General features: G+C 30.9%; 2 protein-coding genes across 5 annotated transcripts; both read right to left on the reverse strand.

The window, feature by feature from the left end:
• Positions 1–1819: 1819 nt before the first annotated feature.
• LOC105455637 (transcription elongation factor B polypeptide 3) lies at positions 1820–6990 on the reverse strand. Of its 4 annotated transcripts, none has more exons than XM_011699104.1 (9): positions 6453–6990; positions 4775–5503; positions 4372–4696; positions 3409–3590; positions 3155–3327; positions 2969–3060; positions 2688–2887; positions 2249–2531; positions 1820–2162 (listed from the first exon to the last, which is right to left on the reverse strand). In XM_011699104.1, the coding sequence occupies exons 1-9, from the start codon at positions 6519–6521 to the stop codon at positions 2083–2085; spliced, it is 2133 nt and encodes a 710-aa protein (XP_011697406.1). In that variant the 5' UTR covers positions 6522–6990; the 3' UTR covers positions 1820–2082. The 4 variants fall into 4 exon arrangements, with proteins under 4 accessions (XP_011697406.1, XP_011697407.1, XP_011697405.1 ...); XM_011699103.1 differs by having other exon boundaries at positions 1821–2162; positions 4372–5503; positions 6453–6721; positions 6861–6989; XM_011699105.1 differs by having other exon boundaries at positions 4372–5503; positions 6861–6990.
• A 1235-nt stretch (positions 6991–8225) lies between these two features.
• Positions 8226–14553, reverse strand: LOC105455638. The gene is given in 9 exon segments (XM_011699106.1): positions 8226–8802; positions 8804–9105; positions 10145–10246; positions 10570–10791; positions 10893–11031; positions 11119–11318; positions 11846–13233; positions 14058–14178; positions 14316–14553. Coding segments are annotated over 7 exon segments (2862 nt in total). The 5' UTR covers positions 13223–13233; positions 14058–14178; positions 14316–14553; the 3' UTR covers positions 8226–8282.
• Positions 14554–15027: the final 474 nt, after the last annotated feature.

Genomic DNA, 15027 nt, shown 5'->3' on the forward strand with positions numbered 1-15027 from the left:
ATCACAGCAACATTTAAAACAGAATATACTATCGTGTTTTTTCTGAATCGGTATTTGATCCATAACTAGTTGCTAAAATAAATTTAAAATTTAATTCCAAAAAGACAAGATTGGAAAAGACAAGAAAATTTATTATTATAAGTTCTTTCACAGACTATGAATTTAAAAATTAAAAATACGAAAACATACAAGCTTATAAATTTCATCTAAAATTTTATCTATTTAATTTATTTATAACTAGATCGAAGAGGTCTAGAATGCACTTTCCTCGAAAGAATAAATTCATTATTGTCAGCTTCTATAGCTGAGCTATTGATATAATTTCTTATACAATATAAATTTTATTATGACTTACTTCTGTTCTACTACGTTTAACTGGAATGAATAAAATGATTAGTTTTTCTGTACCTGCATATATATGTGTATATATATATATATATATATAATTACATGCAGTTACATGTAATTACTTGTGGGTACAATAAACCAAAGATTGCATTACGTTCTATTGCAGGGATTCCCAAAGTATGGGTTGCGTGCAAAGTGTTGCCAAACATTTTTAAATGTTAAATTCACTACATTATTTCGTGAAAATGTACAAACTTGCGTGCATGTGTCTTTTCACAACAATATATGTATGACATTGTATTTTCAATGATGGTAGAAGCAAAAAATCAATAAATTTCAAAATAAACTACAATTACCAAATTGGGTTTGTCTGAAAATGACTCGCATTTGATATCAACATTGTTATCAACAGAAATAAAAAACAAAGGCATTCTTCACACATACCTCATTCAACTCCTGTGCATTAGTCCTCCCTTCCCAATTTAAAAAATTTAATTTAAATCCACAATGTTCCAAATTTTTAATTTGCAGAGTTCGAAAACTTATAATTTATAATTCTGAGACGTTCTCTTTTTTTAATTCCGGGAGGGAAGGCAGCTGCACAAAAGTATCCTATTATATATCTGAAAAATAGATTTTATAAAATTGTATGTAATAAAAAATTAAAAAGATAGGAGTGAAGAGACTAATATAAATAATTTACTTCTTCTCCACTTTAAAGCTAGATAGATCGTGGATATTTGTTCTTTGATTGCCGTACGGATTTTTGTAATCAATTTCCTGGTGCCACATTATTATTTTTTTATATAATGTAATTTTAAATAATTTTTCACTTTAAATTACATTTTCTAATATATTGTAATTTTAAATAAATGTTTCATTTTACAGTACAAAAACATTTTTTAATAAAATGTTTTTTAATAAAAATCGTTCACAAAATTGACAGACTTCTCTAGAATTCACAATATATCATATAAAATTAATGCAGCGTTCTTATTTATATACAGATGGATAATAAATAGGAAATGAATAGGAATGTGTGTTAACGGTGTAAAATTGATGGTGCCTCGAATCCACGACATAAATGTGTATCCAATTAGGTACACATAGCAATCAAAGTATTAAGAAGTGGATCGCAATTTATACAAGTTTGGGAAGCCCTGATTTATTGAATACGAATATTGAAAGAAAAAAATATTATATAAAAAGCATTTCCATTGTCGAATATTGAAAAAAAATTGTACAAAAAATATTATGTAAACTTCATTGTCATATCAAAACATATTTCCTGCCGATTTTTGATAACTTTTCATTTAGACTGAGTCGCATATGCCCCGATTTTTGAGACTTATATAGTTTGGCTTACAATATATACAACATTTATAAGACTATAAATAATAATAATTATAATATATATGTAATATATATATATATATATATTACAATTATAATATATGTATATATATATATATATATAATTATAATTTATTATTATTAAAAAAAGATGTAGCAACTTTCCCACATGACTATATCTAAGCATTAATACATGATTTATCTAATATTTTGTGATAATATTAAGTAATAATGAAAATATCAAACGGCTTGAAAGTTCAAAGTAGGGCGCATACTCCTCACGCGGCAGGAAAACATGTTATAAAATATTGAATATAAGAAATAATATACAATTTATTGAATTATTAATAATTCGAAATATTTGTGAAATTACTGCTACCACTACCGTTTGTAACGACCTTTTATTAACTGCAACGCCTTTGCCATAAGTGGTGCTTTTGTCTTCTTCATGCTACTTGATGCTAGTAAGAACAATTATTGGTTAAAATAGATATAACGCATCAAACTTCCATAATACTAATTATAATCAAATTTTTAAAATACATACTTGATGCTTTAAACCGGGACATTGGCGGTGGTGGTACAGCAATATTTGTCGCGTTGTTAGTTGCACCACCGGCAGCTAATTTTTTCTTTACACTGGAGATAGTAGCAGGGGTGGCATTGGCTGTACCATATTTTGCCTGTTTTTTCAATACGTTGCGTGGTGGTTTCACGATATTATCCACATAAGCAAGTTTAGTGGATCTCACTGGGACGGATTTGTCTATAGATTGCTTAATATTGGCGGTGAGTGTTTTTAGTTTCGCTTCTCTCTCGTCCAAGCAGCGCTATTTAATGTTAATATGCATTATAACGTTAATAACGTTTGACTAACAATAAGACAAGTTTTTTAAGTTTTATTAAGTCTATTATATGAAGCTTTAAACACATCTTTGCGTACTTTTTCGTTATTGTTCTAGCTTTATAATTCTTAATTTATTTACCATATACATTTCACGCCACGACTCCATTTCCTGTCTCTCATTATTCCTGAACTCTCTATTACAATGATATTGCCATAATATGTCTGTGTCTTCTATGAGGTATGGATTGTGATGCTCTAACATAAATAATTGATCAGGCGTGGCACGTTCTAGAATCGGCTTTAATATATCATATGGTACACCGCCAGTAAACTCGAGTGCTAGTAATAAAAAAACATTCATTATTAGACGTTCAAATATTAATACATTAATCCCACCGTACAGTAAAGAAAAATGCTCACCATCGATATTTTCTATCAACACCCTGATGCACATTTCATATAATGTCGGCACGCTTGTGTAACCAACTTTGTTACCAGAATACACTTTTGTCCTAGAACAAGAATAAATAACGAAAATGGTATAATAATAGATATGTTAAGATAAAATATTATTTCATCATTTGTATTGCAACGAAGCGTAACTACCTTTGACTCTTATATATATAAATAATATCCTCAACAGGCTTGACTTCTTCTCGGCGTTGCATAGGATTAATGTATGGCAGTGGCTTGTAATTGGGACTAATTTCAGGTAATGTAGATGCCAAATCTACATTCAACGGTTCCAACTTTACATTCGGTGCTAAAAGGGATAATGGCTGAAAATCAAGGTTTTAATTGTTACAGTTAGTTTTTTTTTCTAATGTTAAAGATATTAAATAATAAAACATAAAAATTACATTTGGATTATCGTCGCATTCTGATTCTATTTTCACAGGTGGCATTTTTCTACTGTTAACGGGTGGCGACATCCGTTCCGTTTTAATTGATTTACTAGAAGTTGTATTGGACAAATTACTTTGACGCTTTTTCGATGGCTGAGGCATGGAACACATGCCAAGTGCTTCCGCAAAACTTGCACCTAGAAAGAATAGACATATGATGCCACGGTTGTGACTGATATTTATTATTTTAAATTTTTTCCAAATAAATTTTTATAAAACTAAAAATTGTTAATTATATAATTTTTAAAAATGTTCTGCACATTTACTTCTTACACTTAACTGCGTAATAACATTCGTTAATTTAACTGCATAGTTATTTACTATACTATACTATAAAGTAGTATTAATATTACATAGAACCGAATTCTATACAGAAAATTTTTAAATATAAATAATTTTTATTAAATATAAAAGAAATTCCAAAATATTGTATTAAGTTTGTTAAATTTAATTATTTCTTTTTATCATATAATTTGTTGTTTCTTAATAGCCTTTATCAATCATAAATGTTATAAAAATTGTATATTAATTCAAGATAAAATATACGCTTATCAATTCATACATTATTATTTATTTATTATACATATAAAAATTATAAAAAGTAATTTAATATTACAAAAAAGGATTCAAAAATGCAAAAGTATTTGAGAAACGATAAGAAATAGTAATAGAAATCTTACATAACAAATAAAAAATAAATTTTTATATGAATTCTATTGAAAAACTAAATTAATTAATATTCTGATTTTAAAGAATTTTTCGAATTTATGTTGTAATATTTAATCATTGAGAACAATTCAATTTGTGTCATTTAAGTGCAAGGCTAGTTTTGTAACATATACAAAACTGTCAAAAAAATATATAATTTGATGTAAATTATTCTTTTTTTGCAGTCAAATTAAAATTATTCTAACACACCAGAATTGCAATCTATTCCTTCGTCACCGTTTATTTCCTGCATTAACTTAATTCTTGTCTCTTTTTTCTTCTCGCGTTTATTCTTATCCTCCTTGTGCTCCCTTCTTTTATCCTTGTCTTTGTTTTTAATATCTTTACTACTAGAGGAACTGACTCTTGATTTGGAAGTTTCTTTGCTAGAATGATGACTGGAATCTTTTTTTATATCATGTTTTTTATGACTAGTATGCTCTTCTTTTTTATTCTTTTGTTTTTCACTGCTGTCCTTTGCTTTACTACTTGATTCCTGGGACTTAAGCTTACTGGAACTGCTTCTGGATTTACCCTGCAAATACTTCTCCTGTTTAATATCTTGCTTGTTATCAGTTGTTAAGAACTGTTCATCTTCTACTTTAATTTTCACCTCTATCTGAATTCCAGAAGATTTCAGATGAGAACGATTATGTTCCAAAACAGGTAGTTGAGATTTTTCATCATCACTTTTGCTATCTGACAACTTCCTCTTCTTGTTCTCCTTCATTAGGGAACTGGAGTCGATTGTTTTTCTTTTTCTATTATCCTCACTAATCTGAACAGTTTTATCAATAGTCTTTTTCGAATCATTACTTTTGCTATGACTACCATGCTTCATTGAGCTGTGAACTTCTTTACTCACACTACTTTTACTGGTTTTTGATTCTTTAGATCTTTTTTCACTATGCGAATGATGCTTGGAGGAATGCCTACTTTTTTCATGCATCTCTTGCTTTTCCTCAGTCTTAGACTTAGACACATGCACTACACTATGTTTCATAGTTAATGTATTCTTGTCCTCCTTATGCGTGTATTTTGATTCTGACGATTGATCAGAAGATATAGAAGAATCACTTTCTTCTATATTTTCTGGCTTTGGAGATTCGGTGGTGTCAGCATGAGCATCAATTACACCAGTTTCATCCTCATCTTCCTTCTCAACAGACTCTTCGTCATCGTCTATCACCATGTTCTTCCATTTGCAAACCAGGGACTTAGCGGCATCACCCACAGTACCATAGTATTTTCTCAACCCATTCACAGTTCTTCCTACACCTGTCTGTTGAAGATGCTGTACTGTCACAGGTAGCTTATATAGCTTTGAAATGCAATGTAATATCTGTGGAAACACACAACAAATTTATGTTCCTTTGGTACTGGTTATGAAGTACGTTAATATTTTAAAGCAAGTAATTCAATTTTCCTTCAACAGAAATTTAAGATTATGCCTAAATTAGTCAAACATCATAGAAAAATATAAAATAATTAAAAAACTTTATAAATATATTGCATCTATACATATGCAAGACATATGAAAATGTAATAGAATTTGAATAATCTCTACTTGAAGACATTGTGATTGAGATGGACTTGATAACAATTTCTATAATTATCCTCACTAGCATAAAAAATGTGTTACAATCTAAACATCTTTCAAGAATATACACTATTTATCTATAGCATGTTCACATTATTTATTGTCACATTATTGTTAGTAGAAATCATGAAAAAGACATTGTGCGCTTGCAAGAAAAATTTCTAAAAACAATGTAACACGAAGTATATATGCTCCAAAAAATGATTTTTGCCAAAATATAGTTGATTACAATAATATATATAGACATATGCAAATGTAATAGAATTTGAATAATCTCTACTTGAAGACGTTGTGATTGAGATAGACTCGATAACAATTTCTATAATTATCCTCACTAGCATAAGAAATATGTGTTACAGTCTAAACATGTTTCAAGAATATACACTATTTATCTATAGCATTTTCACATTATTTATTGTCACATTATCGTTAGTAGAAATCGTGAAAAAGACATTGTGCGCTTGCAAGAAAAATTTCTAAAAACAATGTAACGAAAAGTATATATGCTCCAGAAAATGATTTTTGTCAAAATATATAGTTGATTACATTAATATATATATATATAAAATGTAGTCGATCCATGATTACGAAGTTATGCGTACAGCTGGTTAGTTAGTATTTACATAAATAAATAAATTACTTATTGAACTTGAATGTCACGTTAACATTATCACACTAAGCGTGTACGTACCCGATCCTCGTTATCACCGCAGGTCTCTAAATTGCGTTGGTAGTAAGTAATTTTATGGACAATAGACATGCTGCGGCCAGCTGCGGCTACCAGCTGCTCACCGCTAATATCGCTTGCAAAAAAAAGGTCCGACACGTAAACGCGAATGTGGACACGAACGGCCCTCCGAGAACGAGATGAGACACACTAAACTAGAGCATACGTGTGATCGGTGCGAGTCGTGTAGTTCAGTTACTGCAGACCGCACGTAAAGACGGATTTGCATAATGCTATTCACAGAAAAATCGATCGATCATCTGATGCAAAGCGGGCACGGCCATAGCACCGCATTTCCCGTACGCGTGATTGGCCGTATTTCTTTATCAATAAGAAATAATTTACGCTTACGCAAACTTCGTGTTACAATACCTTAAAGCTCCGCTTGACATTTACGTGTCGCACACATGTTTTTTAGGGTAATGTTTTCTGAACAGAGACTCCTCTCCTTCAGGGGGCTCCGATCGCTTCTTCTACCGACGAGCCAATCACCGAGCATCATACGTACTTGAACCAAAGAGAAGCCTGAGAGTGGACATGCCCGCGTTTTAAGCCTATCCACTGGCGCCACACGTGCCACATACCGAATGATAGCGATGTCCACAAATATTTTCAACGGGGAAACATGTACGCTACGATTCACGTTTCGATTCTTGAAATGATTTTCTATGAGAAATAACTCAAATACAAGTTGAGGCAATGCTGACATAACACACTGACGAGATACTGTTGAAGACCGTCAGCCCTGGATAAATTTTCGTACCGGCCAAAGGGATCGGAGATAATTGCAGAGCGTCGATGTTATCGACTTTTGACATAATTTGCGATTTATACTCTAATACATTATTAAAATCATAATAATTATTAATATATATTATTAATTTTTATTTTATTTTATATATTTTTTTATAATTTTTATTATATATTAATAATTATAAATTATTAATACATTAATAATTTTTATTATATAAATATGATTTGTAAATAAGTATGAATACTTATAATGCTATAGCATATATAATAAAAATCATGATTTTAATCATGTATAATAAAAAAAATTAATCAAATAAAAATATAATCGCAAATTTGTGTCAAAAATTCATAACATCGACACCCTGCAATTACCTCCGGGCCCTTTGGCCGAACAATTTACCCAGGGTTGACGGTCTTAATTAACAGTATAAATTTTATAACGAGCATAAATAATTAATATATAACTTAAGCATTGATTTATAGTCGATAAAAGCAGAATAAAAGCAGAGAGACTTGAGAGGATATAACGATCTTTTTCCTGTTACTGCAAAATGCCCTTACGCACTAATGCCCCTTGAAAAAGTGATGTAAACTATTATACATAGCATAACATCCACTTTTCTATACCACGGATATACAATCTGTGTAAGTGTCCATACTACATCCATATTTTCCGAAACTGCTAGAGCTTTATTCTCAAAAAATTTCGCATATGAAAATACGGAAATGTTTTTTCGAATGCGCAATTTTTCGAGAATAAAGACCCAGGATGTTTTTTTGTTCAAAAATAAATCCAGAAAAAGTTTAGATGGAATACTTCACAAACATATTATACCTCTAAGAACTTTCTGTCGCATTGTAATTCAGTTATACATTTTTATACATTATTGTAAAAATTGTATAAATTTAGCCTCGTATTTAATTGTAAAGTATAACAATACACAAGATCCATTTGAAATAAAAATTAAAGAAATTGACGCTTAGTTTATTCTTTTCATGAGATTTTAATAGTAACATCCATGAAAAATCACAGTTTCAAGATTAAGCTTGATATTGCATAAACGAAATATATAAGAAATATATAAATATAAATATAACGTAAAACATGTTACTCTGCGACGATCTGTCACTGGTGTTAATGTCAAACGAATTTGATGTCGGAAAATTATTTACATTAAATTTTCGATTTGCGACAGTTTCGCTATTGAAGTTATACGACTCTTTTCGTGCCGAACCTATATCATTCCATGTCATTTCGCTCGTAAGATTGGACGTTAAAGAAGTTTTTACAAAGTTTTCATTGGAATGACTGACCTTTTGTTCTAGTAAGACCTCCTTAATAATTTTCAAGATTTTATTCAATTGGATCTGATTCAAGATTGAGAGTGACGAATCCACATTGTAGAAATCGTTAAGAATGTCAGTCAACTCGATCTGCAACGTCTTATTATCATTCCAGATCGACATGTAGAGCTGTTCTTCGATGTCATTAGGAATGAATTGTTGTTCTGCCAAGAATGGATTTGTCGTCGTCTTCGCATCGCCGGAGATTGACGTCTTTGCTCGATGCGTTTGCGAAGGAATAACTGTTCTGGAAGTTTCTCGTCAATGCAGACGGAACGTGTTGTTTGCCGAGAGGCGAAAAACGTGGCGGCGATCTCATCGGCTGTTGCTGATGCTGATTACCATTGTATATAGGCGTCGATCCAGATGGAACTGAAGGTACCTCGTGTTTCCCCTCTGTCGATGTTGCTTTGCAGCAGTTCTCGGGCATCAGGCTCTCCTCAGCGAAGCAATACGTCGGCAATTGATACCAATTGTTTACCACATACTTCATTATGTTCGCCATGTCGACGGTATCAGCCTGAGTGACGAAAGCAAAAGGAAAAATATTAGATAAAGTGGAAGTAGATCTGGTGAAATTAATATGTCATATAATCGCAAAATAGTTACTCAGATAAATATATATTAATTGTTCAATTGCATAACAAAATTATATAATTATTATACATTTCAATTTTATGAGAAATTATATTAGAATTATATTAGAAACAATATAATTCAATATAATAATATATATTGTATAATTGTATTGTTATATAATACCATTATTACATATATATTATATAAAATTGTATTAATAATTATATTTCATTTAAAGTTATAAAATAATCATACATATTTTGATTTACATAATTATAATTATTGTATAATAATTATATCAAATCACAAACGTATTTTTAATTAAAAAAAAGAGAAAAGTTGATTGTTTATAAAAGTTTATATCGAGAAAAATTTTCTATCGTGACATAATTTTAAATTTCTAAATTTATTGTTCAGTAATTTGCGTTGTTTATTCGGGTAGTTGTACGATGTTAAATAGAATTAAAGTTGTTATTAGATCCTCCACTCACTGTCATCAGATTCTATATCACAGTCATTGAAAGTCAGCGGAGCAACTGCTATCTCGGTCATTCATGTCATTACTCGTCGATTTGCACGTTTCGGACATGCAACCCAATTCATCATCCCTTTTAGGCCCAGTTCCACAAATGTAAGAATAACTTTAATCTTGATTTAATTTACAGTTTATCTCTTTCTAATTCTTAGATTAGAAAAAGATAAAGCAAGTTGAACTTCGGTTAAATCGAGTTAACAGCGAATTGTAAAACTGGGCCTTAAGCGGTGTCTACAATGAGATTTAAGACTTAAGTTTCGAGCCATTAATTTGTGATGTCATTTCCGTAAGAAATTGACCAATCATAATCGATTATTCTCTTCACATTCATCTAAGATTGGTCCATTTCTTACGAATTAAAGCTTACAACATCTATTGTGTTTTGGGACAGTTTTTCGGGATCAATATCAACTTTCAAATAATATGTTATGTCATATATACGCACCATTTGACCAACTTGCGCTAGTCTCTCATTCACTAACCAATCATTTATATTCACATCCTCTTCTTCGGTTGTATCGGTCAAAACAACCATCATAGAATTGTTCTGTCAAAATAATCAAATATAAATAATTTTATAACAATTTTGCAATTTTATAATATTAAGTTTCATAGTTTAAGAGATTTAAGAGATTTAGAAAATAAGAGTTTATTTTTAATTGTTTCTTTAATCTTAAAATTTAAGTAATAAAAAAATAAATCATGAACAACAATTACATATATCAACATATATCAATTATAGAAATCAAAACCACAAAGACGAACATTATAAAATAAATACTTATAAAGAAAAATACCATTAATTATAAAATAAATTTAAGAATTAAAATATTTTTAATGTTTTAACTTTTAAAAATAAAGTAATCTCACCGTAGCATCAACAGTAATTATGCTTGCAGCTAGAAGAGTATCGGCGATCTTGTCAACTAATTGAGCCTTCACGCTTTTCTTCCAGCGATCACCAACATTTGGTCTAACATTATATAAGCTGCAAGGTATTGCTTGAGCGGGCAAATAGGAAAACTTTTTATGCAAATAAAATACCTCCTCAGGTGCGCACTTCTTCAAAGTGCCTATATCATAAAAAAATACCTGTTTTGGAAGATAATAATTATATATATTAAAATATAATTTTTAAGATTTTACAAATTAATGAAATTATTTGTTGGAAACTTATCATATGTTGTACTAACCGTTACTCTGAAATCCGGTTTTACACTTTTAATAATTCCTCGGTGCCACCTATGCATATAAGGGCAGGCACAATTCAAGCCCTTTTGCAAGGTGATTTTTGCAATTGTATATGAACTTTTGTTCAACTCGTAGAAATTACTGAAAACAAGATAATTTCAGCTCATTTTACTGCCAGCGTTAATAAACAAAATTTGCAGAGATTGATCAACTTACTCATGTACTTACTGTAGGTCATCTAGCAGTCTATAAAAACGGTACTTGTTTTTTCGAAGATGTATCCAGAAAAAGTTTGGATTAAATAATGCACAAACATATACCTCTAAAAACTTTCTGTCGCATTGTAATTCAGTTACTAGTATTTTTTCTACATTATCACCATAATTCATTACATCGTTGGAAGCGAATCTCTTGGTAATGGTAGGCGACTGTAAAATTATATGATCATTGAATTATCATGCTGTATCACAAATAATAAACATCTTTTTTGTATCCATGTATTTATATGTGTATGTATACATATATATATATATATATATATATTTCAATATTCATTATAACACATAAATACATTCAACAAAGAAGAAATAATTAAACTAACAATATATAAAAGAGAAAATACTGTAAATGCATTTTTATACATTATAAAATTAACAATTTATAAAAATTGTTACAGATAAATTTAGCCTCGTATTTAATTATAAGTATAATAATTCACAAGATTTCTATTTAAAATAAAAATTAAACAAAAAAAAAGAATTGACACTTAGCTTAATATATTTTTCATAAGATTTTAACAGTAATATCCATGAAAAAACATTTAGTTTTAGCACTATTAATAATGGCACATGTTCCACGAGAATATATATTTTGCTAACAAATTCTAGAGCTAATTCTAAAATATTATTAAGCAAGTATTATATAAATGTTCCCAATAAATAAACTTATTACATACAACTTCCGACGGGATTGGCGGATCGTCTTCAGCATTTCTGCAATGTGCTCGCACTGGATTGTGCTCGTCACGTCTGTTGCAAAGTGTATGTGTATTCGAAGCTTGTGCTATGTCAGTAGGCTCCGTTTTTGAAACTACTGGCCAAAAATCTGCGCTATATAATAAAAAGTCAGAGGTTTTATTGACTTGCGTCATGTAAAAAATTTTCGGCAGGCGTGACGTGAATTCACGCACACTAATAAAGCCGAGTTCGGTGTAATTCAGGTGCTCTTTGTATTCGTAAAGATATATATCAGGCAGATCAGCACACCAGATACCATCCGGATGTTTTTTCAGTAATTTCTCTAATCGAAGCTTTATTTTGTCGCTTATTATCTCAGTTGGGACAAGGTGTTTGATATCCTTCATTTCTGTGCTGCTCTTACTGCTACTCATCATGGTACTGTAGTCGTTACCTTCTGAAATGTTTTCAGCCTTGTACATGTCTTTATTTTCTAAATTGTTTTTTACCTTGTACATGTCAATCTGTTCATATATCATATTATGCTGCGCAATATCCGTTTCAAGCAGCTCGCTCGCTTTTACGTGTCTCATATAGTTGTTACCGGGGTTACAATCAGCTGGTATGAAATCATTTTCATCGCTAGAACATTCCACCCAATCCTCCTCTCCGGCGAAAAATATATTTTGCGTGTTCAAAGGCAATCCTGAATCGCTTGGTGACTCTGACAGCTTTTTCTTCATAGGCTGCGAATAGGCTTCATTATCTTGCAGATTATCATTCTGGACCGGATATATCATGTTACCATCTAGAATCAAATGATGTGATAACTCGCGCAGTTGACTCCGCAAATTATATTCAGACAGATTGATGTGTGGTACTAGATGTTGTGCAAACATCACAGCATTGTCCACACTCACACCATTTGGATTGTTCTTGATATATTGTGTTAGATGAAGTAACTCGTCAGATGAGAGTCTAACTCGCTGATAGTTGTGCTGGATACGACGATTGAATGTAATCGACGATTGAATGTAGAACTCAGAAGGGGTATTACGTAAAGAGGGTGGAGTGTATATGATATTTTTCACATTCTTCCTCTTTTGTTGCACTACCAGCGAACTCACGTACTTATTTTTCTCCGACGCAATCCGTACGTAGTGAATATCATTATGCTGCTCAACTTTGAAATACTCCGGCATATTTTGGAGAAATTCCACTAAGTTGGCAAAACCGAATTTACGAAATGGTATACGTTTTCCGTTTTGTTCATAAAAATCGTTATCAAGACGAGCTACAAGTATGGGATTTTTCCGGGAGATCAGTAACGACAGAATACTCTTGAGAATCTTATCAAGTCGGTCCAGGTTCCCCATCTTTGAAACTTCTGTTTGTCGTAAGAACTTTTATTATTATTATTACCTCTTATTATATAAAATAAAAACAAAAGAATTATATTTAATAAAACTTTGCAGGTTTACAAAGTATATTAATATATTATCAAAACAAATTAAATTTAACCAATAAAAATTAAGTTTAAAAAACAAAGCTGACATAATTTCTTAACTTGTTATTCTATGGAATGACATACATAGTATAACAAACTTTTATAATCTGCTTATATATCGTAGTAAAAACTGTTCCAATTTTCACACTTGTAAAATTAAAGGTATGCATATCGAATCAATATCATAGATATAAGGTGGTATTCGTAATTCAATTTTATATGTAAAACTCTAATTAAATCTAATTTTATGTTGTCTCAGATTTTTAACTGCAGACTTCAGATCAGAATCTGTAGTTTATGTCAAAATATAGGATTCCATTCTATATAATTTTATGTACTATGTAATTAGTAATATATATAAAAAAATAATATTAAAAAATTAAGAAATTTGAGACATACATGCATAAAAATTGTATTAAAAAATGCAACATAAAAAAAATGTCATAAGAAACTGTAAATGAAAAATATGTGAGATTTCTATCCTAGTATCTGGCATGTTTTATCAATTTAACTTTTCTTAAATTAAAATTTGTAAGCGTTATAAAGGAAAACTTGAAGAAAAATATACTTTTCGATGAGAAATTGTTTCATAAGCAAGACGTCAAGTAATGTTTAAAACAAAAAAAAAGTTTTAACTCTTCTACACAAAGATTTACGTACAGTCAGACGACATGCAAAGAAAAGGTATGATTTTCATTACGTACTCCCTTCTGTAGATTCTTCTAGCAATTAACAAATGGACCTGCGAGACCACGTGCGGATTAATAGTAAGATGAACTAATTATTGCTGATGCACCGATATGAAGAGTGAACGCAATCTGATTCCTATAAAACATAAAAATTAGATAAGGCGAAAAAAAAGCTGAATTTAAGTTAAAGTAAGCGAAAGCACTCGATTACGAACGAAGAGAAAAGATGTTTTTTGCTAACCGCGAAATTTTACAGCCATTTTATAATCATACCCTTGCAACGTCGCCTTCTCGTGAAAATCAGAGAACAATTAGTCGAATGATGCAGTACTAAAACGTAATGATAGTAGAATACTCGGCCACCTCAGTCCGTGGCTCGCACACGAATCGTGAAAATGTGCATATGTACAAACTACAATTCGCGCCAAATCTACACTTCAGCTTCACCGTTAGCACCAGTTAGCAAGCATAATCGTCACGACCGTCACGACCGACGAGGTATTGTTAAAAAAGACAGTCGGCCAAGGCGCATTCTCGACTCTCGTGCCTGGCAAGTGGACTCAGAGGGTAATCAAAGAACGATGATATTACCATCAACGATTTTGGCTGTACCAAGGATAACAAATACGATCGTAGTCACATACATACATATATATATATATATTTTTTTTTATTATTGCAACAGTAAAAAGTTTTGATGTTAAAAATTAATTATTACTTTTCAATTTTTGCAACTTATGCAATTTCATCGATCTTCAATTACTCCCGGGCCTACCCATGTGGATTCACTTCGCATGCAGTTATATGAAAATTTATCGTTACCTCGTCGATGGCAATGCAGATCATGAAAAATGATCGAGAGAAACCCCTGAGAGAGCTCTCCTAGGACATTATAATTATGACGGCCTTTTGCATGTTACCATTCGATGACGGCGTTTTATTTGTTACCCACTACTGTTACCTCAAAATTCCCTCGAGCACTAAC

The sequence above is a fragment of the Wasmannia auropunctata genome, unplaced genomic scaffold (genome assembly GCF_000956235.1).
Source record: "Wasmannia auropunctata unplaced genomic scaffold, wasmannia.A_1.0 LD335888.1, whole genome shotgun sequence".
Taxonomy (NCBI): domain Eukaryota; kingdom Metazoa; phylum Arthropoda; class Insecta; order Hymenoptera; family Formicidae; genus Wasmannia; species Wasmannia auropunctata.